Below are 23754 nucleotides of genomic sequence, written 5' to 3' on the forward strand. Positions count from 1 at the left end.
TATTGCTGAGTGGTCAAGTATGATAAGATGGAAAATGTTAACAATGGATTTGGCAGTGACAGGGGCATTGTGGAGTTATGGGGAAAGTAAGGCTAAATAGAGTGACTTTTAAGAAAATGAGAAGTGAGCATGTGTGGATCACAAGTATAGAAAACTCTTGATAAATTTTTCAGTAGAGGGTAACACACAAGATTCTTGGAGAATCTCTGGAATCTAGATAGAAGATTCGTTTGTTTGTTAAGTAAGGAACACTAAAGTATGTTTACTGATGGGAATGAGCAAATAAGAAGGAGATATTAATGAAGCAGGAGAGAGAACCATCATTGCAGGAGCACAGTCACTGAGAAGCATGAATATGGGTGGATATGTTGGCTTTATCAGGACAGAGGCACTTCTTTCATTATAAGAGGAGGGAAGACAGTGTGTGTGGGTACTGTTGAAGGTAGTTGATAGATTTGGTGTTGGAAAGATGAGAACATTTCTGTCAGTATTCTTGATGGAGTTCTCCCGGAAGTGGACTCGGAGCCAAGGATTCAGCGCAGGCAATTTATTAAGGAAGTGCTTTCAAAAGAAATCAGTAAGAAAGTAAAAGGAAGCAGGATAGGTAAAAGGAAGAAGCTATGCAAGGTTGTGATTTTGGGTGAAGTCTCAGATTGACTCTGAACCCAAAGGGAGCTCTAGAGTGTCAATTACATTTTAGAGGTGTCCAACCTGGAGACGAAGGAGCTGAGATGTTGTACCTCCACACTTGTTACTAGTTAACTAACAGGCTTGCTGGGGGTTGAGAGTGGAGTGTAAACTCCCAGGCACTTCTGGTTGTGTGGGCACAGCAGCTCTAGTGGCAAGGGCAATCATCTATAGGTCACAGGGGCCAGCCTTTAGCAGCTAAGCATGAAGAAGCTGGGTGATAAGTTCAGGAGCTGTACAAGGGAATGTGAGGTATGGACGGTGCACTAATGTGTTTCTCAGATGGTTTCTATTTTTTCAAGGAAATAAGAGACAGTATTCAGCTGAGGGTGTTGTGATGAGAGGGAAGTTTGGGGTTGAAGGAAGACATGAAGTATTCCTTATGGAGAATGGGAAAGCATATGTGCTAGGAAAGTATATAGTTGCTTGTCAAACATTGTTAAGTACCATTAAAAACTTGTTGTCGTGAATTTAGCGTGTCTTCAGTAATCAGGATTGTGTGGTTTTTCTCCAGCAATGTTCACCTATTTGTGCTTGGGGTTTTTTCGAATCATTAAAGGGGAAAGAGGATATAAGAAAGTAAGAGGTCATGGGATCTAGGCTGACAATGGAGGAAAGTATGAACATGAAGGGTGTAATATATAGTGAAAAAGTGGAGAGACAGAAGAACAGGAGGTCTGGAGATGTTAGTAGATAACAAAAACAAGAAGGAATAAAGGGTGCTAGTAAATATCTGATGGCAAGAATCTCAAAGGAGCTGGGGTGTTTGACGGAGAGGAAGTCATGGTTTGACAATGGCACTTCTACTGCCTGAAGGTTATGAGAGAAGCAATATTTGAGTGTGTTGTGGTCTTCAGGGAAAGCAACTGTCAGCAGGGGACAATTTCACTTAAAGTATAAAGGTAACAGAAACACCCAAGGATGAAGTTTAGGATATAGGGGAATTTGTTGGTATTGGACTGTAAGTTTGAAAGGACAGGATGTAATTTTTTGGGAGGAAGAGAAATGGTGGAAGGTTGGATTGGATTAAGAAATATACAAAGAAATGTTAGAATAAATGGAAGGAATAAGCTTGTAAGCAATTTTGTTGTCCAAATTCATTATCTGCTATCTTCTTATGGTCACTTACCATCCTGGGCAATAGAGTCCCTGCCTGGCGGCAGTGGAAAAGTCCCCTACATGGGTGAGAACACTACTTACACTCTGACTTAAATACATACATGTTCTCTCCAAATTCTAGAAAATACCAAGGTACATAAATCTTATAATCATAGCTCAGGCTGTTTAACTATATCCCAATTCATAAAAGGAGACTAAAATGCTCTGTGATTAAAGGTAATAAATAGATTATCACTGATTGGCAAAATAATCATCACAAAGTTTATAGACGACACAAATAGACTGAAAAACTCATCAGCATGCTCTGGATGCGTATCAGTTTCCCCCAATTCCAAGGGTATCCTCCCATTTAGTAAAACAACAATAAGGTAACACTCAGACTTCAGCTTTTCTCATTCTCCTGTTTTCCAAGAGTGCCTTCCAACAGGAGTGTTACTTTGTTTTAAAATGATATTTTTTTCCCTTTACCTCATATTAAAAGTGGTGAAAGCATATGTCACAGTTACTTTAAATAAAGGACTATATATTAAATCATTGGGTTCGTAATTAAAATGTGCAGACAGTATAGTGGAATGTTAAGTGTCTTGAGCTGCTCAGTCCACACTTGAAAATTTCCTAATCTAATTTTCTCTTGGCTGAGTCCCCATTGTTGTTGGATTTTTCCACTACATACAATTATGTATTTTTAAAAGGTCTGTCATCAAAGTCCCTGGCACTTTTATAAATGTGCTGTTTGGGTATGCATTCTGGCATACTCTGGAATGTTGTCTGTGGAATTTTTTTTTTTTCAGACACTTCAACATGGGAACACAAAAATCCTCAGTTCCAGAACTGAGATCGATAGTCTAAGGTCATAATTTAAAACTGTTTAATTATGAGATTAAGAAAACAAGCCATGAGCATAAAAGTGAAAATTTATTAGCAAAAGTATTGACATTATTGCATATTGGTATATTATATATACCAAATATAAGTTAAAAATGGCACATTTTCTGCATAACAGTCATTGTCATTGCAGTTCTCTGATTTTTCTGCCTTCTTTGACTTTACCACATTGTGCTCCATTAGCCTTTAGAAAGGTTTCTAAAATTATCAGATCTCCCATTCAGTAACTTTCATTAATGCCATATAATGAAACAGCAAATTTGCAACATCTCGGTTAATTTTCACAGGATCCCTATCAGTAAGATGATTATGCCCATTTGTTTTTACCAGATTTTCTATCTTTTTTTAAATGTTTTAATTTTTTCCCACTTTTCCTATTAGCTTTCCTATATGCTTTCTCTTTCACTTGCTGGTACACAATTTGAACGCTTTTGCCATTGCATGTATCTTTTCCCAGTCAGCCATGTCTCTATTAATTTTGCCTTTGTTACAGAGAAATATGTAAATTTAAACCGTCAACTTTTTCCTCTATAGTGTGTGCTTTTGAGGTGTTTGGAGGACATTTTGTGTTCTTCATATAATGAGCCAGATTTCCAACATCATTTGCTAAATAATCCATCCTTTTCCTCTAGATTTGTGCTGCCACACTATCCTACATCAAATCTCCATTTCTGTGCTCGCTCTTCTGTTCCATGTACATATACTTTGTTCCTGTACCATTGCCACATTATTACCAGAGCTTGCTTAATATCTGGTGGAGTGAGTCCTCCCATTTCAATCGTCTCTTTCAAAATTGCCTTAACTACTCAGGAACTTTTATTATTCTTTCATATAAATTTCAGAATCTGTTGTTAAAGTTTTTTTAATATATTCCTTACCATTCTGGGACAAATCTTAATTGATCATGATGTTTATGCATCTTTCGATTTTGCTATTTAATAGCTTATTTAGGATTTTTATGTAAGTTCTTAAGTAAAATGTTCTTATAATTTATTTTTTATTCTCTTAAACTGTCCTTACCTGGTAAGTTATAGTTGTCTCATAAAATTTTTCTTCCTTTCTTTTTAGGCCTAACCTATATGAAAAAAGGGTTATTTGTTACTTGAATATTAGATAGAACTTATTTGTAAAATATTTGGGGGCTTTAGGCTTTTTTGGAGATATAGCAGAAGATGGATAATTGTTCATATGCATGTATGCATATTTTGTTAGTTATTGATTTCTAATTTAATTTCATTATCATAAGACAATACATTCTGATGGATATCGATTTTTAGTACTTTATTGAGGCTACCCTTTGGCCTAAAATGTGATTAATTTAAAATTTGTTATTTTGCTATTTGGAGCTTTTTATATATCAACAAAATTTGATTTATTATATTGCTTAAATTTCTATAACATTTCTTAACTTTTTTCTTATTGACATAATTTTAAGACTATATTTAAATTCCTAGCAACAAATTTAATTAGGAACAACAACACTGTACAGTGTTTCTGTATTAAAAACAAAATTGTGGTAGAGATCTTGGGTCATTAATTAGGTCTACTCGCTTTCCAAGTAACTAGTTCTTGTGCACTTTCTATGCAGGGTGACTTCAAATTCTTTACCAGATAATTACAGTGGACTTGCACTGTTGCATATGAACGATCAATTCAAGAATTCCAAATTCTCTTCAATAACTCTTACTAACTGATAACCTAGGATCCATAGACCATTCTTTCCTTGGTTCTATTCAACTCTCAAAAAGATCCTAGTGAGATTATTTTATTCGTTGTAGAGTTGTGTAAACTAAGGCTTATGAAGGTTTAGTTACTTGTCCAAAATTAAATAAAACATGTCTGCTTCCTATTGCGTTTCAGTGCCTCTCTTGGTTCCATTTATTGGAATCTTTAGTAAGTACAGACATGTTTTAAATATTCAGTTGTGCTTTTTCTATGTTTTAGTTGTTCTTACAAGCAGTTTATAATGAGGTGTTTATTCACAGAAGGGATATGATGAATGTTTCTGTTGCAAGTTGTTGAAACGAGAGGTGATGAGACCATATGGTATGAGAAAGAGTATAACAGCAATTCAGCCTGTCAAAACACATTTGGCAAGAATATCAAAAAGTTATTAATTTCCTGACTTATTTTAGTTAACTTAAAAGTTTGTGCATTTTCTAAGTTGAAAAAAGAAATCCAGAGAGTATGTAATATATTCTTTAAAGTACTTCAACACTTTACATTTCCAATGTTTTATCAGCCCTGTAGTCACATATTCTAAAGACTCAGTGAATTCTGAGACTCAGTGTAAGTGTAAAAATATTGGCCCTCCAATAGTGAGCCAGGAAACATTGTGATTTTAGTTACAAGTATCAATAAACAAAGGATGTCAACTTGTTGCTAATATTTTATGGATCTTGAGATGCTACTGACTAAAGCCACAGTTTTCATTGATTACAAGATAAAAATTATTGAAAAGAAATATAAATTTCTCTTTCTATAGATATCTTGTCATTTATTTCTTCTTTCCTATTCAAGCTTTTAAATTTTTAAAAAATCATAAGAAAAAATATTAATGAAGTCCAATTTTAGAACATATATCTCATGAATTTTCAAGAACATATCACATATGATTTTATGTCTTTTTATTCCTTACTTTATGGTCAAATGGTTACATTTAGTGAAACATTGCAGTTACTTAGTAGACTTTCAACACTGAAGGTGCAATATATTTGTGAGTTAAATTTAGATTTCTCATATAATCCAGAGAACTCTGGCTTTCTATTTTAATGTTCATTAATCTGGATATACCCCATTTCAATTGAGAATGTAAAAATTCATAGTATTTACTAAGCCTAAAGAAACCTTAAGATGAAACACTGTATAAACTGAGACTTTTTTTTTTTTTTGGTGAGGAAGATTGGCCCTTAGCTAACATGTGTTGCCAATCTTCCTCTTTTTGCTGAGGAAGATTAGCCCTGAGCTAACATCTGTGCCCATATTCCTCTATGTGAGGTGATGCCACAGCATGGCTCGATGAGTGGTGTATAAGTCCGCACCCAGGATCCGAACCTGCCAACCCCGGGCTGCCGAAGTGGAGCACGCAAACTCAGCCACTATGCCACCGGGCTGGCCCCTGAGGCTTGTTAAATGTAAATATTAAAGATGATTTCAGATCAGTGACTGCCTCTTCCTCTTTGGATTCCTACCTAATATATGAATTTCCAGAACATTTAAAAGGAAACCTAATGTAGCACTGTGTTTGTATTTTTCCCTTTAGTCCCTTTTTTGAGGTCAGAACATCAATACACAACAGTAATTGTAATAGCAAATATTTATATACTATTTTTATATATTAAAATTTTGTGTTTGCGTATTTTTGTGTGTATTGAAAAAAAGTGTCAAGTCTTTCTATTTAATACACACAACAGCCCTATGAAGTTCTGTATTTATCCCCATTTCACAGATGAGGATTGTGAGGCTCAGAGAAGTTAAATAATTAGCCCAAGGTTGCAGAGTTAGTACAACACACAGCTGGCATTCAAACTCAGGCAGACTGATTTGCAAGTCCATGCTTTCAGTCACTACTTTTCATACATTAATATTAATAAATAATCATACAGTGATATATTTGCTTCCAACGTAAGATTCCAAAATTTTATCTTATTTGCATGAAACCTAACAATTCATTTTTATAAATCTGATAGATGTCGATACTAAATTTTAATAAGTTTGTAGCTGTCTAGGTACAATATAATAACTCATTATTCATTCTCATAATTGATACCCTTAATTTCTTTCATATATAAATTACTTTTTTGACCACATTATATTGAGTTATAAAAATTTGCATAACATTGAGTTTTGGAGATAATATAATTAAAGTTCTATCAGTCACTGATTTAATATTTATTGATCCTGATTTATTATACTCAATTCTGTCTAATTTCAGACTTAGCCAATTCATCAGCAGGGTGAAATCTGTGATTAAAAATTTAGTATTGGTGTATGCTGTCAAATCTCCAGTATGATTATAGGGACATTGAGGCATGGCAATGAAAATGTTTGTGATATATTCTAAGCCATTTATTTTATTTATTTGGTTCATTTCATTTTTCTCTTAATAAATTTCATATGAACAAAATATAGCAATATAGCTTTTAGTAGTAATACTTTAATAGCAATCAAATCCATACTTGAAATATAATCTTCTCTGTTTTTTATAATTTTACATTTATGTTATTTGAATTTCATATTTTTCTAAGAATTTTTATATCTTTAATACTTAGTGATTTAAACATATGACCATAATGAAACATTTTTATATTTTACTCAGAAATATTGAATTACATTCTAAATGACTTTTCCCTTTAATTTTACTATAGTGGTTAAAAAAAGATAGAATTGAATATAATAATATAATTCTAGGATGGTATAATCCACTAATATAAAATACATTTGAAAGAAATATAAAGCAGTCAAAATTTCTGTCATAAGTATTACTAGTTGATGCAGCATTTTCAACACAGTGAGGTATAAACGTGAAATGTTTAGATTTTTCTCTGATCACTACTCTTCACATAGGCTATCTTAAATATCCATTAACCACTGGTAGCATATATCAATGCTATCTTAGACAGATGTTGCTACTTTGCCAGTCTATTCTGATTATTAAATGTCTACGCAATTTAAAACTTGAATAACATATCTCATTTAAAACATACTTCCTCCATTGCTTGCTAAGATTTGTGGCTAGGGGATTAATATAAGTAAAGGTGTTTCTTTCCTTCCTCTTTCTACTGTTTCATGTATTCTGTGAACATTGCAATCCTAAAAGGCCTTCTAGTTTTAAAGACTGGGAACCCCTGGATTGGTAGTGTGGCAAAGCAGTTCTCAGAGATCACCTCTAAGTGGAGTCTATTAGGTTGGGTTGCTGCTGGCTCCTTTTAGAATGTGGGTAACTGAATCCTCCTAGTCCTCAGTTTGGGAACCTTGTTGTTGATCGAAGGGCAATAGGGAAAGCCCACTCAACAGACAGATACATAAGTATTTATTACCTTTTTTTTCTTCTGTGAAGAATGAAGAAAACTTTTATCTTGAGAAACTCACTCACATTACCATTATCATTCCTACAGTAACCCAAACCAAATTCAAGGGGAAAGGTCTTCATTCTTTTGATATAATTAGTTTTATGTCAGGAAAAGTAAATTCAGCTGGATACTGACCATGGAAATACTGGGATACTAATCAGGATAGCTATATACCTCATGATAGCTCTCGTTTTTAGTATTGACCATTCACTTCATTACGAACACCAATTAGCTAAGTCTCCAACAATTCCAGAATGTCTTAATCTTGAAGTTGATGGGATCAACAATTCTGCCTAAGCCATTCATTTTCCTTTACCTATTGTGACTTATCAGTGACCAGATCTTTTGGCTTGGGGATTAAATTCACAAATATGCCTCCCATCACTCCATCTTCTTTCACACCAACCCTTACCCATTCTGCTATTTTTAAAAATTACTGTCTATCTAAATATAATAGAAGGGGAAGTTTTAAAGAATTGATCTCCTTTATATCTTGGATTTTAGATAATATTTCCTTTCAAAATTTTGTCAAAAAACAATATTCAATTTTGAATTCTTGAAGTCAGAGAAAGAATATCCTATAACTAACTTGATTCGTTCATGTTGTGTCTGTTCCTTCATCATCTGTCTATTACTGATACACTATATTATGAGTCATTACATCATAGCATTGATTTATAAGTTGATGTTTTGGTTAAGAAATCTGTCCTCTTGAAGATGTATTTTGAGCTAAACTTCCTTGGGGCTAGATTTTAATAGCCCTTTTGTGTGCTTTGGAATTATTAGAGAATATATAAATATATGCATAATTATTATCAATCTGTGCAGAGAACCCTAAAAATTCCAATCTTGATTCTAATGATCACTTCTAAAGATAATTTTATGACATTAATATTTAAATAAAGTTTTCAATTTTAGATGTTAGTAAGAATAAAATAAAATGGTGAAAGAAAAATGTTTTTACTGAAGAAAGGATGGTCTTCTTATTTATTTCCTGAAAATTGTATGTTCACGATATTTTACTTCATTTTCAATAAGTCTCCACTTTACATTATAAGATAACCTGTAAGTTCCTGTTAGCATCTGCCAAGAGCATCTTAGGCCTTTGTGTCCATATTTTCATAAAACCTTAAAATAACTGCAGTGAAATTGTTTTAATCATTACAAATTGGAATGAGATTTTGTTTCAATCTACTTTCATTGGTAAATCAGAATGAAAATTATTCAGCTTTACAAACTACTTTTGTAGATACGTTTTTTAGAATAGAAAAATTGAGTTAATAGCATATGGCTTTCCCACCATAACTGGTAGCAACATTACCATCAATTTAATTTGGATTTGGTGGAGAGACATTCTAAAACTAGATTTTCTAAGCGAATAGAATATCTGACAAAATGATGGAAGGCACTGACCTATTATAGGTAATCTTTAGTGATTTTTAATCTTGAACCATTGTATATTATTTAGGTCATTCTGGAAGCAAAATTAATGAATGGTACTTCATCCATTAGCGTGAATTTCTATATTGAATATAAACTGGGAATTCTTATAGCTAAAAGATACAAATTAAATGCTTTATTAATTATTGTACAGGTTAAGCCACTGTAAAGAAATACTCTAAAATATAGTGGCTTAAACTTATTAGATAAGAGCTAGAAGTAGGTGATCTAAATCTAATACGGCAGCTCCACAATGATAAACAGCTTCCGTTTCTGGGTCTGAGGCTCTACTGCCACTTTCTCTTAGCAAACAGGGAGGGAAAAATGGTCAAGGGAAGCCCAATTCCAATCCTTTAATTGGCAAGACCCAGAAATGTCACAGTTCACTTCTGTTCACATTGCACTGCACGCTATTTAAACGCATGGCTATAGCTAACTGTAAGTGAAGCTGGAATGACAGTCTTTGTTATTGAGTGCAGCAACTGGTTGATCCCCACAACTGCCAACAAAAACTGCTGAATTGCACCCTATAGCTCTCTTTTTGATATTTCACATTAAAGGCAAAATATCTCATTCCAGCAATTATAGTGCCAGTTTTGTATTTTATTTTTTGAAACATGTAGATAGCTTAGTACAATTTTGTAGAGCATTTTTGCATATATTTCTATATGCCAACCTCTGTAAATTTCTTTACTTGATGTTGTACTACACAAATTAAGATAGAGTCATTCTAATCATGAACTTGGCATCACAGATGGAATATACTGATACAGTGGGAATGCATGTAATGGAATAAATATTATATTATTACATTTTATAACTTTTGAATGTTAATGTAAATACAGGATTTTCTTTGAAGGCATAGTTCACAACTATTAAATAGGATTAATTCTTAGAAATTTTTCTGTCTTTATCTTTCACACATCTCTTCACACATCCATGGCATTATTTAAATATCTCTTGGAATTCCACTTCTTGGCTTAAAACTCCCTTTGAATGTCCTAGTCCAGCACTGTCCAATAGAACTTTCTGTGAAGACAGAATGTTCTAGAACTGTATTGTCCAATATGGCAGCTGTTGAAGCTTTTGAGCCCTTGTTATGTGACTAGTGTGACTAAGGAGCTGAATTTTAAACTTTATTTCATTTTAATGAATTTAAATTTAAATAAACCTATATGACCAGTAGTCGCCATATTAGACAGCACAGTTAGTCCCTCTCTCCTCCATCTACAAACTTATTTCTGCCACATATATTTTACTGCATAATATTACTCCTGAAATGTCCTCAAATGAATTTAACTACTCAACATTTATTATTTGGTGTTTTATTCTTTGGGTAAGAAATTCTGTATTTTCAGTCTGACTGTCTAGCTTTAAATAGTCTAATAATAACTATGTAAATACTAAACACAATATGTGTCAGGCACTGTTCTAAGCACTTTATACATAATATATCATTTCATTATCATAAGAAACTTATAATTATCGCCGTTTTATAGATGTATAAACTGACACAACCACAGGTTAATTAATTTTTGCCTAAGATCAAATAGCTAGTAAATGGCTGAGCTAGGATGTAAACCCCAGGCAAACTGGCTTCAAATCCCAGGCTCTCACTCCATTCTTTACTCTTTCAGCATTCTGGAGAGAGAGGTTTTTCATTAGTAGTTCTCTTTATTCAAAAGGCATCACAATTCGGGCCTTTCTAAGAGCTTTATCTATGTATGCATAATATCAGAAACTATTGCCTCTGGCAGGAGGTAAGAGAAAAGAGCAGACAGCTTCTCTTCCTTTTCTGTCCTATCACAATTCACTGGGCTGCAACTATGTTTGTAAAAAGATGATCCAAAATATTCCCTAACTTATCTTTACTAACTTGGCACTGGGATCTTATTTTATTGGAATGATACTAAATTAATTAGTAAATGTAAGTGATAATGAACTGGTGCTGTATGTTTGCTCCTATTACTATGAAAGATTATTCAAATTTTTTTCTCGGTACACTAACAGAAAGAATTTTAAAGTAGTCAGGATTGATTATTTTCAAAGGGCTATAATGTTCTGATTTAACTCAGGTCAATCACTTGCAAGTTAAAATTACTTAGAAGTGTACTGTCCATAATTAAGTAATCTTACCTACTAATATTGCAGAATAAGGATACCTTTAGGTGACACGAAATCTGTCATTTTAAGTATGCCCCCAAGCCTTTTCCAGATTGCTCATAAGATTTCTCATTCTCTAGAGAAATGTAATCTCTAAGAAATAAATGTCTCTGTCAAGGCACAAGTAATATGAACACATGATGAAAAAATGGAATTTTTTAGTCTCATAAGGGATATGGCAGTATTGTAAAATTGATTTTATTCCTTGTTATTTAAGTTCTCATGGTCATTTCAGGATTTACCTTCTGGATATAAAGGGAAGGTTATGATTCCTCATAGGGAGGTGGGGGACAGAGGCCTTTGGGGACCAGGAGAATATTTTTCATATGAAATTCTTTGTCATAAAATGCTAATGTTGGTGTTCTTGTCTTTATGTCTATGCATTCTTTAGCTATGAGGATAACAGACCCTTCATCAAGTAAGAATGACCTGAATGGCTGATAAATCCCATTTATCAGTGTGGTCCCATGAACCAGCTGTCAGATCAGTACTGAAAAATCATTAGAGCTTCTGTCATTCACATTGAGGCAGAAGAGCAAACTGTGCAGGAAAATAATCAGGCATACAACTTCTGTGCAAATAAATATGCTGCAGGTGTATTGCCAAAAAAATTCTGCTTCACCTCTTTTAATTGGATATCACCTGAACTCAGTGCCACAGTAATAGCAACTGCATGTGGTACAGACTTGTTTCGCTGTTAATAGCTTTCTCCTTTCATTGTGATGTGTTCCTCTGTGCTGCATAGGTCCTCATTTCTGTTGTTTGTTTGGACATCATTCATCTAAAATTATTTTGTGATTTAGCGGTATATCTTCAAAATGATCTCATGGGTCTGAAACTACCCAATTGCAATTAACATTAATGAATTTCTATGTTAAATATCCAAAAAGGGAAAAAAATGCCTCCTTCAAAAATTAAATTCTACTTATACAAAATGATGTCTTTCAGATGTGACACATGTCACTTGATTAATGATCTCATTGTTGATGAATACATCTTTTAAATTTCTGAAACAAAGCTACAAGTCTGTACTAATCTAATAAGAATAAACGTAAATGTTAATATTTGTGCTTTTTTCCTTTGTACACTTTAAAGTTACATGTCCTGCAACAATAAACTTAAGATTGGCAACCTATGGGTGACCTTGCTCTAGACTTTCAGTTTGTTCTTCTGGTGAAGAGTCCTTTGTTTTCATTTTCTCCAATACCATTTCATTTACTTCTTCATGCTTTTGCTTATTTTTTTCTTTAGAAATTGGGCTCATTGCAGTTTTATATCAGCATCTCTTGGGCCCATCATGTGTTTTCTAGTGGTTAATAGCTGACTTCAGTATTTTATCCTATCATTTTATTTCTAAATATAAATAGCAATTTTGCCTTGGTTTAATGACAATTCTTCCCATTTTTCCTTTTTCCAGTGTCTGTGAGAAGCTGAGAGCTTTACCTTGAAAGTTCTCATATTTCTGAATTAATTGTAGAATAAAATATTCACATCTGAGATGTTTTCTAATTCATATAAACAAACATGTACATACAATAGCAAGCCTCCTTTAGGGATTCTTTATTCAAGAAAATGTTTCAAATTAAACATGTTAAATTTAGTGGATATTTAAATCTGAAGTATAGTGGCTAATGGTTGTAGAAGAAAAATAGTAAATATTTGAGATTAATTTTACCAATAATTGAGTACTTTGGGACCATGTCTTTTCTGAGATGGAATTCTCTCTGAAAACTTTATTTAACCCACCTTGAGATTATGGTAAACATATGTGATTTTTTTTCCCTTTACGTTGCAATGTTTTAATCCCCATAAATATTTCTTCTTAGACAATGTAATTGGAGGATAATAGTCTGCTAAAAAGAAATAGTAGTTTACCCTGTTCAAGGAAGGTGTGCTGGGAAAGGAAAGTGTAGATTCATGAGTGTAAAAAGATCTAGACTGGTTTGGTCCTCTTCTCCTATATACTTAAAGAGGAGTTGAGAAGGATTCCATTTTCAATTATTGGATTCCCGTCTATAGGAAAGATTCTTTTTATGTTGATAGTAAATACGTAACACATAACCACAAATATATGGACTTTTGTCACCCGTTTATTACTATTGCGAATGGCAGCTTGGTGGACACTAAGAGAATGGAGTGAGAGTGAGAATTTGTCTTCCGTTCTAGACTACTTTGTTCATACCACTCCATCCCCATTCTCAGCTTCATTTTCTCCCTTGAGTTTACAGACACTTCAAAGAGATGAAGGTGCCCTGAGTCTTTAAGCCTCTTTTCAACAAAGCTGCCAATTGACTCATTTACAAAGTCTAGCCCAATATAACCTAGAAGACCGGAATCAAAGGCTGAAAGAAAGTAGATCATGATCAAGAATGGAAGTATTTTTTTCCATCCACTGTATCTCATACCTATTCTATGTAACTATAGAATGAGCCAAATAGAACTTTTAAAATTTATACATGTATTCCATATACTGATTCCTTCTAATATGAGTTCTGTTTTTGTTAGTAAACACTAAATTTTTTATGGAAAAAAAGGAAATTTGGAAAAATGGGGTAAACGTGTATCAGATGAAGCACTAATGGAGACAGTCCAATCAGACAAATGTTATTATACCAATGAGACCAGCAGAGACTAACATAGCTTTGTAGACTTTTTCCTCCCTTGCCATTTACCATAATTACATCTCCATATCATTTGCATATGTGCTGCAAATACATGAATAATTTAATAGGATAAATCTGCTTTTGCTTAAATGAATTTCTGTGTTCATAATATTTTCATTCATGTGTATCTCCTCAAGCTTGAAAACTTGTAGTCTCCATTAAAATCTTAAAGTACTTATACCACCTGTCTTACGTTTTCTGTCAATGAAACTTACTGTAACATTCTTTTCAGTGTCAGTATTGTTCATATGATATTATTGTGTTAATTAAAGACCAATTATTTGATAACCCTTAATTTTCTCTTCTCTCTACAGGTCATGGGTTATAGGTGCAATAGCTCTTCTCTGCCTGTTAGGATTGACCTGGGCCTTTGGACTCATGTATATTAATGAAAGCACAGTCATCATGGCGTATCTCTTCACTATTTTCAATTCTCTACAGGGAATGTTTATATTCATTTTCCACTGTGTCCTACAAAAGAAGGTAAGCTAGAATTCTCTATTCAAGCATAAATGGCATACATCGCATGATAGCAAAGCAACCATAGCATAAATCATTCTTGATATGTTTGTTTCTAAGAAATAAATATATAACTTCATTGATTTCATTTTTATAATAGTAAAAACAAAACAGACACAAAATACAAGCATAATAGTGGGTTAATGTATTTAACACCAAAAAACAGAATCAAAGTTTTTTCTGATTTGGACAATGCATAAAAATTATATTCTTGTAGACTTGACCTTATAGTCTTTAATATTTTTATTCATACATACATGGAATTTGTGTTTTAGGAGGAAGCTTTTCTAAGATGTTATGGAGGCATGAGACAGATATATATCTCTATATATCTATATCTATATATATTGGTATGGCATAGGAAATACATATTTTTCTGTTTCTTTAAAAATTAGTTTATATATACTAGAAAATATAAATGTCTAAACATTTTATGATAAAATAACATGTTAATGTTTTTTGAATGAATGATGGCATACTTAGTCATGGTCTCTGTACTTCTTTTCTTTAAAAGCATCTTTTATTAAATCTATGAGTTGGGTGATTAGAATGCAATATTTAATTTTTTTATAATGGCCTATTTTTGTGATTCTTCACATCCACCAAGACCTAAAATATTCATCTTCAGAGTTAATTTTAACAACTAAATACTTTTATTACATTTTTTTCTTAAATCTCACGATTGATTTTCTCATCTAATACTTTTTAAATCTATTAAAGATGGGATTGTTATAGTTCCGATCACATAGACCACTGAGCCAAGACTGTCTGGGTTCGAATCCTACTTCCTCCACTTAAAGGCTTATGTGACTTTGGGCAAGTTAATTAACCTTGCCTTGCCCCAGATTTCTCATGTGTAACATGGAGGTAATAATAATAATTATGAGATATTGAGAAATGGCTTTGAAAATAAAATGTCAAAATGTGAATATTTTTTCTAAGAAGAAAACAACAAGACCTAAAATTTTCTTTGGAAAACAAAGAAAATGAAAAGTAAAGATATCTTGCGCTGTGATATTTGGTTTGAGAGACTGATGGGACCTGAAATAAAAGTTGAGAAGGGTGTCCACTTGTCAAGATGACTCTAATTTTATTCTGTTTCAATTTTATGTGTTGATAGGTATCAAAAATGTATTGACATGATCATAAATACAGGCTAGAAAAGTAATGATGACTCAGGCCTATAAATGCAGGTTACAGAAAAGAGTTATATTAGAATGAATAGATTCTAGTCTAATGGATTAGAATTAACTTAGAAAAGAGGTTATGTTAGAATGGATGAATCTTCCCAAATACTTAGTGTACACATCCCCCAAAATACAGTTGCTTCACCCAATAAGTGTTTATTTTTTGCTCATGGCCCAATTGATGGGGGTGCTCTGTGGAGGGACACAGGCTGATGAACGCTCAACCAACCTCAATATATGATTTCCATGTCACCCTGGGTGTTAACATCCAGCAGGCAGTCTGAGAAAGAGAAAGAGGATCTTGTGTAAAAGGTCTGGAAGTGGCTCATATCACTTCTACTCACCTTCCACTGGATAAGACACTGTCAATGGACCACCTAAACTGCAAGGAAGACTGAGAAACATAGTCTAGCTTTTTTACCCCAGGAAGATGAGGAATTGGGTGTTGCAAACAGCTAGCTGTCTACCATGCTTGATGAGCGTAAAGAGGAGGAGACGTGAATTATGAGTAAGAAGAGAGATGGAAGGAAGGAAGTGTCTGAGGAAAAGAATGAGAATCAAGATGATTTAGTGAATGAAAGACAGGAGAAAATATCCAGAAGTAGACAGTGGTCAGTATTGTAAAACACTTTAGAGAAGTCAGAGAGCCTTAGCACTTGGGGAAAATTTCTAGATTTTGATAGAAGAAAGCCATAACTGTCAACAGAAATATATGTAGAAAGATGGGAACAAAATCAGGAAGTTTTGGAAAAAGGTAGCATTTGTCCATGTAAATAAGGGAATATTGGGCCATCATAATCAGTCATCCTCAATTATAGTGAACCAGATTTACCTGTATCTTTCTTTTATATATTAGCTGGAAATTTGGACTAACAATATTTAAAATTTTAATGTTAATATAGAAATTTTCTACAGGTCAGAAGACTGTACTTTATGCATTAATTATTTTGATTTCATTAATTATTTTGGTTGTGAGTATTTTTTGTTAGCCAATACCTAGACTTTTCCCAATTATTTTTATTTTTCTTGTCTTACAAATACACGTCACTGATAAAACTAGGAATTACACTTGATATCCAGGTAGAGATATTGAACTTCACAATCCAAAAATAAGTCTAGAGTTTTTAGCATATTTGAAATATTTAGCATAAGTGAAATTTTTAAAAATATATGTCATCAAGCTCAATTTTGTGATTTATTAGAACAGAGTTCAGCAAACTACAGCTTATGGGACACATTTGTCCAGCTGCCTTTGATTTTTACAGCCAGTCAGCTGAGAATGGTTTTTACATTTTTAAACGGTTACATTTAAAATTTAAAATAAGTACATACACAACATCTTTGGTTTTGCCTCTTGGCTCACAAAGCCTAAAATATTGACTATCTGGTCTTTCATAAAAAAAAAATTGTCAATCCCTGATTTAGAAGCTTACTGTTATGGTTTATAATAACAAGTAATAAGCATATTGTTCTTTCATCCATTCTGTGTTTTTAATTTTTCAATTTTGGTGGCATTTATTGAGTGTCAAGAACATGACCCAACATCAGAAAATATAGAGAACATGAAATTATTGTTCGAACTTGTTTTCCTACAAAAAAAAAGATACTTCTCTTTGAAATTGCAGAAATTGTCTTAGGAGATTTTTCTTTTATTCCTTTTAATAAATTGAGATATAACGTTGCTTAAGTTTAAGGTGTACAATATGTTGATTTGATTCACTTGTATATTGTGAAATGGTTACCACTATAGTGTTAGCTAATACCTCCATCACATAATTACCATTTCTTTTTTGTGGTGAGAACATTTAAGATCTCCTCTCGTAGCAACATTCAGGTATATAATACAGTATTGTTAACTATAATCATCATCCTGTATGTTAGATCCCCGGAACTTATTCATCTTATAGCTAGAAGTTGCACCCTTTGACCAACATCTCCCCGTATCCCCCACCCCTGACCTCTGGTAACCACCATTCTACTCTGTTTCTGTGAATTTGGCTGTTTTAGATTCCACTTAATAGTGATATCATGCAGTATTTGTCTTTCTCTGTCTGACTTATTTCACTTAGCATCATGCCCTCAAGTTCCATCTGTGTTATCAGAAATGGCAGGATTTCCTTCTTTCTTGTGGCTGAATAATATTCCATTGTATATGTTTACCACATCTTTATCCATTCATCCATTGATAGACACTTAGGTGTTTCCATATCTTGGCTATTATGAATAATGCTGCAATGAACATGAGAGTGGGGATATCTCTTCGAGATCCTGATTTCATTTCCTTTGGATATATACCCAGAAGTGGGATTGCTGGACCATATGGTAGTTCTATTTTTAATTTTGTGAGGAACCTCTATACTGTTTTCTGTAATGGCTGTACCAATTTACATCCCCACCAGCAGTGCTCAAGGGCTCCCTTTTCTGCATATTCTCACCAGCACTTGTTATCTCTTGTCTTCTTGATGAAGCTATTCTAACAGGTGTGAGGTGATATCTCATTGTGGTTTTAACTTAGATTTCCCTGATTAGTGATGTTGAGCATCTTTTCATGTTGGCCATTTGTATGCCTTCTTAGGAAAAATGTCTATTCATTTCCTCCGTCCAGTTTTTAATTGGATTATTTGGGGTTTTTTGCTATTGAGTTGTATGAGTTCTTTATATATTTTGGATATTAACCCCTTATCAGATATATGATTTGCAAATATTTTCTACCATTCTGCAGATTGCCTTTTCATTTTGTTGATTGTTTCTTTTGCTGTGCAGACGCATTTTAGTTTGATGTAGTCCCACTTATTGTTTTTTACTTTTGTTGCTTATGCTTTTGATGTCATATCCAAAATTCATTGCCAAGACCAATGTCCAGGATCTTTTCCCCTATGTTTTCTTATAGAAGTTTTATGATTTCTGGTCTTATGTTTAAGTCTTTAATTCATTTAGAGTTAAATTTTGTGAGTGGTGTAAGATAGGGGTCCAATTTCATTCTTCTGCATGTGGTTATTCAGTTTTCCCAAAACTATTTGTTGAAAAGATTATCCTTTCCCCATTTAGTATTCTTGGTTCCCTTGTCAAATATCAGTTGACCGTACACGTGAGGGTTTATTTCTGGGCTCTCTATTCTGTTCCATTGGTCTATGTGTCTATTTTTATGCCATTACCATACTTTTTGATACTATAGCTTTGTAGTATAGTTTGAAATCCGGAAGTGTGATGCCTACAGCTTTGTTCTTCTTTCTCAGGATTACTTTAGCTATTTGGGGTCTTTTGTGGTTCTGTACAAATTTTAGGATTGTTTTTTTCTATATCTGTGAAAAAATACAATTGGAATTTTGCTAGAGATTGCACTGAATCTATAAGTGGCTTTGGGTAGTATGGACATTTTTAACAATTTTAATTCTTTTAGGAGATTTTTCTTAAGCTATCTGATTGAATTTCAGGAATATGTCCATAATGTAGTTGTTCATATGTTTTGCTTAGAGAAATATGAAATATTCCATTTTTGAAATATTTTGGTTTATAGGGTTATTTGTTGATTGATTCAACTCATTAGCAGAAATAGGACTTTGAATTGTCAGTCCTTTTCTGAGTGTGGATTGCATGATTGTGTCACCAGTATTTCCACTGGTGACATTAAAGTTGTCACTTTCTCTTTTGTTATGCACTCAATTATGTGATACATCTCAGAGAGTTTCATAATTATTTTATTCCTGATAAAGAATATAAAAAAAATATTCCATTGGTAAAGTATATTTTCTTTCCCATCATTTATATTCTAGAACAAACTCACATTGAAATAATAAGATATCGTGTCTGATTAGGATAAGATGGAGTATCATGTGAAGTAGTGGATTAAAATATGCAAATGACTGAGCAATAAAATAATTTTTATTGTGATCTAAAGAAAAATATCTCATAGACATAGTCTGTTATTTTGGTTTCTTTTTTTCAAAACACATATTTACCTTTTCAAATCTAATCATAGAAAAATAAAGTCAGTAATGATTCAGTAAGTAATATAGCTAAATGTGGGACTTGGCATCACTAGATATCTTGATTTGCTGGTTCTTTATATAATTGGTCCAGAACATTTAACCTTTGTTAGAAAATGTAAATAGTCCATGATGAATTCTTGTGGCTTATACAATATTGCTGCCTTTGTAACAGGAAGTGGAGTGGTTCTCTTTCTTTCTTTTCTTCCTTTTTCTTCCTTCTCTCTCTCTCTCTTTCCCCTAAAATATTTGTTTAAATTTAAGTCACTTCAGGAAAAAACACTTCCTCTTCTAAAAAGAAAAATATCACTTGTTCAGTACATTAGGAAAAATAAAGTGGGATGTAGGTTATAATCAAAGTTTAGGTTCTTGGAGATGCTTCATAAATTCAGTACAAATTACTAAGCTGTAATGATAGGGCTTACCTTTAGGTAGAGCATATTTTAAGCTTTCTCAAATTCTAATTAAAACATTTGTCATTATTTTTTCCAAATACAGAGAAGGAGATATACTAATAGATTAATAATAATGTTAATAATATATAATACCCTGTCTTGATCCTATATTAATGTTAGAAATGTGGCATCTTAGAAAGAGCTTTCTGATCACAGAGCACCCATGAGATTTGGAATTTTTCACGTACGGCACATTGCTTAACCTTTCTAGTCTATCACTTACTTTCATTCCTTAACCTTTTTAGTGTTCTTACTATAAAATGTAGGTAATAATTATTTCCCAGAGTCATTTTGAGGGAGGGTCCTAGCACAATTTCTGGAAAATAGTGATTAAAAATTAGAAGCTTCTTCATTCCACCCTCCCAAACTCACACATATCAAGGACACACACACAAGTGGGTACAGATTTATTTCTTTCAAAAAATAAACAAAATGTGAATTGTCTTGTAAATACTAAATAAAAATAATTATTTCTAATTATTGGTAAATGTTGCATAGATGAGATATCTATCAGAGAAAGGCCTCAAAGGTTACACATCATGCCTCTGTTTTGCTCACACTGTCCTGAATGCCTTTTTCTCTCGTCTATCCTTTCTTTCAACTTTGTCCTCTAAACTGACTAATTCCAACCTATCTTTTGAAGATTCTCTGAGAAGCCTTCCTTGTTCTCCCTACCTACTTCCATCAGGCACTCCTTCTACATGTTTTGATTCTGTATCATTGTTCCTATCATATAATAAGCATTCAATAAATATGAGTTCTTCAACCAAATCTGAATATATTCTATCTCTGATTCTACTATATCTTTGATGGAATGAACTTTACAATATTAAAATATAATGTTTTAGTTTTGAGTACTAATTTCTTTTTTTTTTTTTTTTTGCTGAGAAAGATTCACCCTGAGCTAAGATCTGTTGCCAGTCTTCCTCTCTTTTTTTTTTCCCTCCCCAAAGCCCCAGTACATAGTTGTATATTCTAGTTGTAAGTCCTTCTATTTTTGCTATGTGAGCTGCCCCCACAGCATGGCTACTGACAGACAAGTGGTGTGGTTCTGTGCCTGGGAACCGAACCTGGGCCGCCAAAGCAGAGCACGCTGAACTTTAACCACTAGGCCATCAGGGCTGGCTCTGAATACTAATTTTAATGTATCATTCACATTCCTTTTTTTTGCTTTTGATTCTAAATAACATTCCTCAAAAAAACATATATTTATAACTTTGTTTTAAATAAAATTACATTGTTACATTGTCACAGATTGTAGAAAGTATGAACTCATGAGAAATCAATATATAAAGAGCTAAGAATAACATATATACATGGTTATTTCATAATGAATGTAAATTTGTGAATATATAACAAATAAGATGTCCCAGAATGTGTTTTTAATTGATAAACACATTGTTGTGGGTTATTTTTGTTGATGTTGATAGTGGAGGTATGAATTAGGGCAGTTACTATTTATTTTTGCATGTCTTATTTGATTAAATGGGCAGTAATAAAATTTTTAAACGTGATAAAAGTTTTCCCCAAAATTGTTGATATATTCTCCTGCTTGAAAACATCAACTAAAAAAAGTTTATCTCCTTTTTTTCCTGCGATTTTATAGTACAGCGGGATTAAGAATTTAATCAGCAATGCCATAAAGAAAAGCAATCACATTTCTCTGTGATTATTGAATAGCACTATTTTGAGGAAATAAGTTAAAAATATTTCGAATTTTATATTCTGAAGTTGCAAATTTGACCTCTTTTAAGAGAAATAAACTTCAAAGAAAGATTTAAAAGAAATGCTTAGCCCAACACATTCCTTTTTTCTGTCTGTAAGTGTTCTCTCTCCCTCTCTCCCTCCCGTTCTCCATCTCCTCTTCTCTCTATAATTTCCTCACTAGACTTCTGCCTAAAGAACAATTGCACCAATAGGTTACTTCATATAAAATTTATGAAGCTAAAAATAGTGTCTTGAAGAGTGTTAAGTTTTTGTTCTTTGAACTGAGAGGTAATATCGTTGTGGTGTGATTGGACGTGTGTGTGCGCATACGTGCATGTTTTAAAGGCTCTAGTTATGCAAAATTTCAAGCTTGATGGTATGAGTATCATTTTATATTGTAAAATATATGCTGAACAGACTTTCTTGTATCTGTAGGGCAAGGAAATAATCATATTAATTGTCTAAAAATAAAACTCACATACTTGTTTTTATCATAGTTCCTAGCTGAAATGAATTACCTGCTAACAGAAGTTAATATTTAATTGGCTAGGTACGAAAAGAGTACGGGAAATGCCTGCGAACGCATTGTTGTAGTGGGAAAAGTACAGAGAGTTCCATTGGCTCAGGGAAAACATCTGGTTCTCGAACTCCTGGACGCTACTCTACAGGCTCACAGGTAAATAATTAAAATAAAATATCTCTTAACTTATTCTGTTATGAGTTGCTGTTTTTCCTTGATCAGAACTATTTTCTATCCCAAGTGGTTAACACATCAAATTTGTGTTAATTTCTTATTCTTGTTGTTGTTTTAATGTGTCTCAAATGGGAATGATTATGACAAACTTAAGAAATCAAACTGCAATAAAATTATGAAATTTAGGATCTAAGTTTGTATGATAATTAATGATTTTAGATTGTTCCTAGTTGAATGAGTATAGAAGGTGAGGAAAGGAATTTGGCACTTCACCCAAAATTCTGAGAAAGTAATATTATATATATATGATTCTTGAGTGAATCACTTCTTTTAACCAGTGTAATAATTCTCCATCACATGCTGAAAATATTTACTTATTAAATGGTATGTTTAGTAAAAACAGTTATAACTCATACCACATTGTCTGCTGATAAAGTGAAGAATAAGTCAGGCTAGTGAAGAAGAATACCCAAGAGCATCATTGACTACACTGGTCTAAGTGCTACTCCCATCAGTCCAGCACTAGTGGTAGTAGTTGCATCGTCCCTCACCAGGGAAATTGTAAACTTTTAGGTAACGTATCTGCCATTTTTCCCAAGCCACAGTGTCCGTCTAAAGATTATCAGGTAGAAATTTCAGCAACTCCAGGATGCTAAAATGAGCCAGTCAAAAAAAGACAGGATTATGTGGGTCATGAGTGAGTTTGGGTTCAGACTAGCTGACTAATACTTTTAAGATAGCATGATTCAGTAGGAAAAACAATCATATTTTCAGTGTTGTCAATTGATTTTTTCTGAAAAAGACTTGAATTTATTTTTGTTATTTTTTATTTTTTTGTGAGGAAGATTGGCCGTGACCTAACATCTGTGCCAATCTTCCTCTATTTTGTGTGTGGGAAGCCGCCACAGCATGGCTTGACGAGTGGTGTGTATGTCCGCACCCAGGATCCGAACCTGCAAACCCTGGGCGGCGGAAGCAGAGCGCACAAACATAACCACTATGCCAACAGGCCAGCCCCTTGAATTTAAATTGACAAAGTTATAAATCAAGAACTTAGTTTTTTCTTAACTCTTTTAGCTCAACTTATAAATCTAATTATTTTTTGTAAATTTGATAATTTTATATAAAATAAGAAAGATCATTTCATTTGTTCTTTGATTAATGCTTAATTGGCTTG

General features: G+C 33.1%; 1 protein-coding gene across 14 annotated transcripts in view; it reads left to right on the forward strand.

Moving 5' to 3' along the window:
- ADGRL3 (adhesion G protein-coupled receptor L3) overlaps positions 1-23754 on the forward strand; it is a 784802-nt gene that overhangs the window by 722131 nt on the left and 38917 nt on the right. For all 14 annotated transcript variants that reach the window (XM_058547158.1, XM_058547157.1, XM_058547171.1 and 11 more), the window contains 2 exons: positions 14344-14512; positions 22434-22559. In XM_058547158.1, coding sequence (XP_058403141.1) covers positions 14344-14512; positions 22434-22559 — 295 coding nt within the window. The remainder of the gene's footprint in view (positions 1-14343; positions 14513-22433; positions 22560-23754) is intronic.

Source organism: Diceros bicornis, chromosome 8 (genome assembly GCF_020826845.1).
Source record: "Diceros bicornis minor isolate mBicDic1 chromosome 8, mDicBic1.mat.cur, whole genome shotgun sequence".
Classification (NCBI taxonomy): domain Eukaryota; kingdom Metazoa; phylum Chordata; class Mammalia; order Perissodactyla; family Rhinocerotidae; genus Diceros; species Diceros bicornis.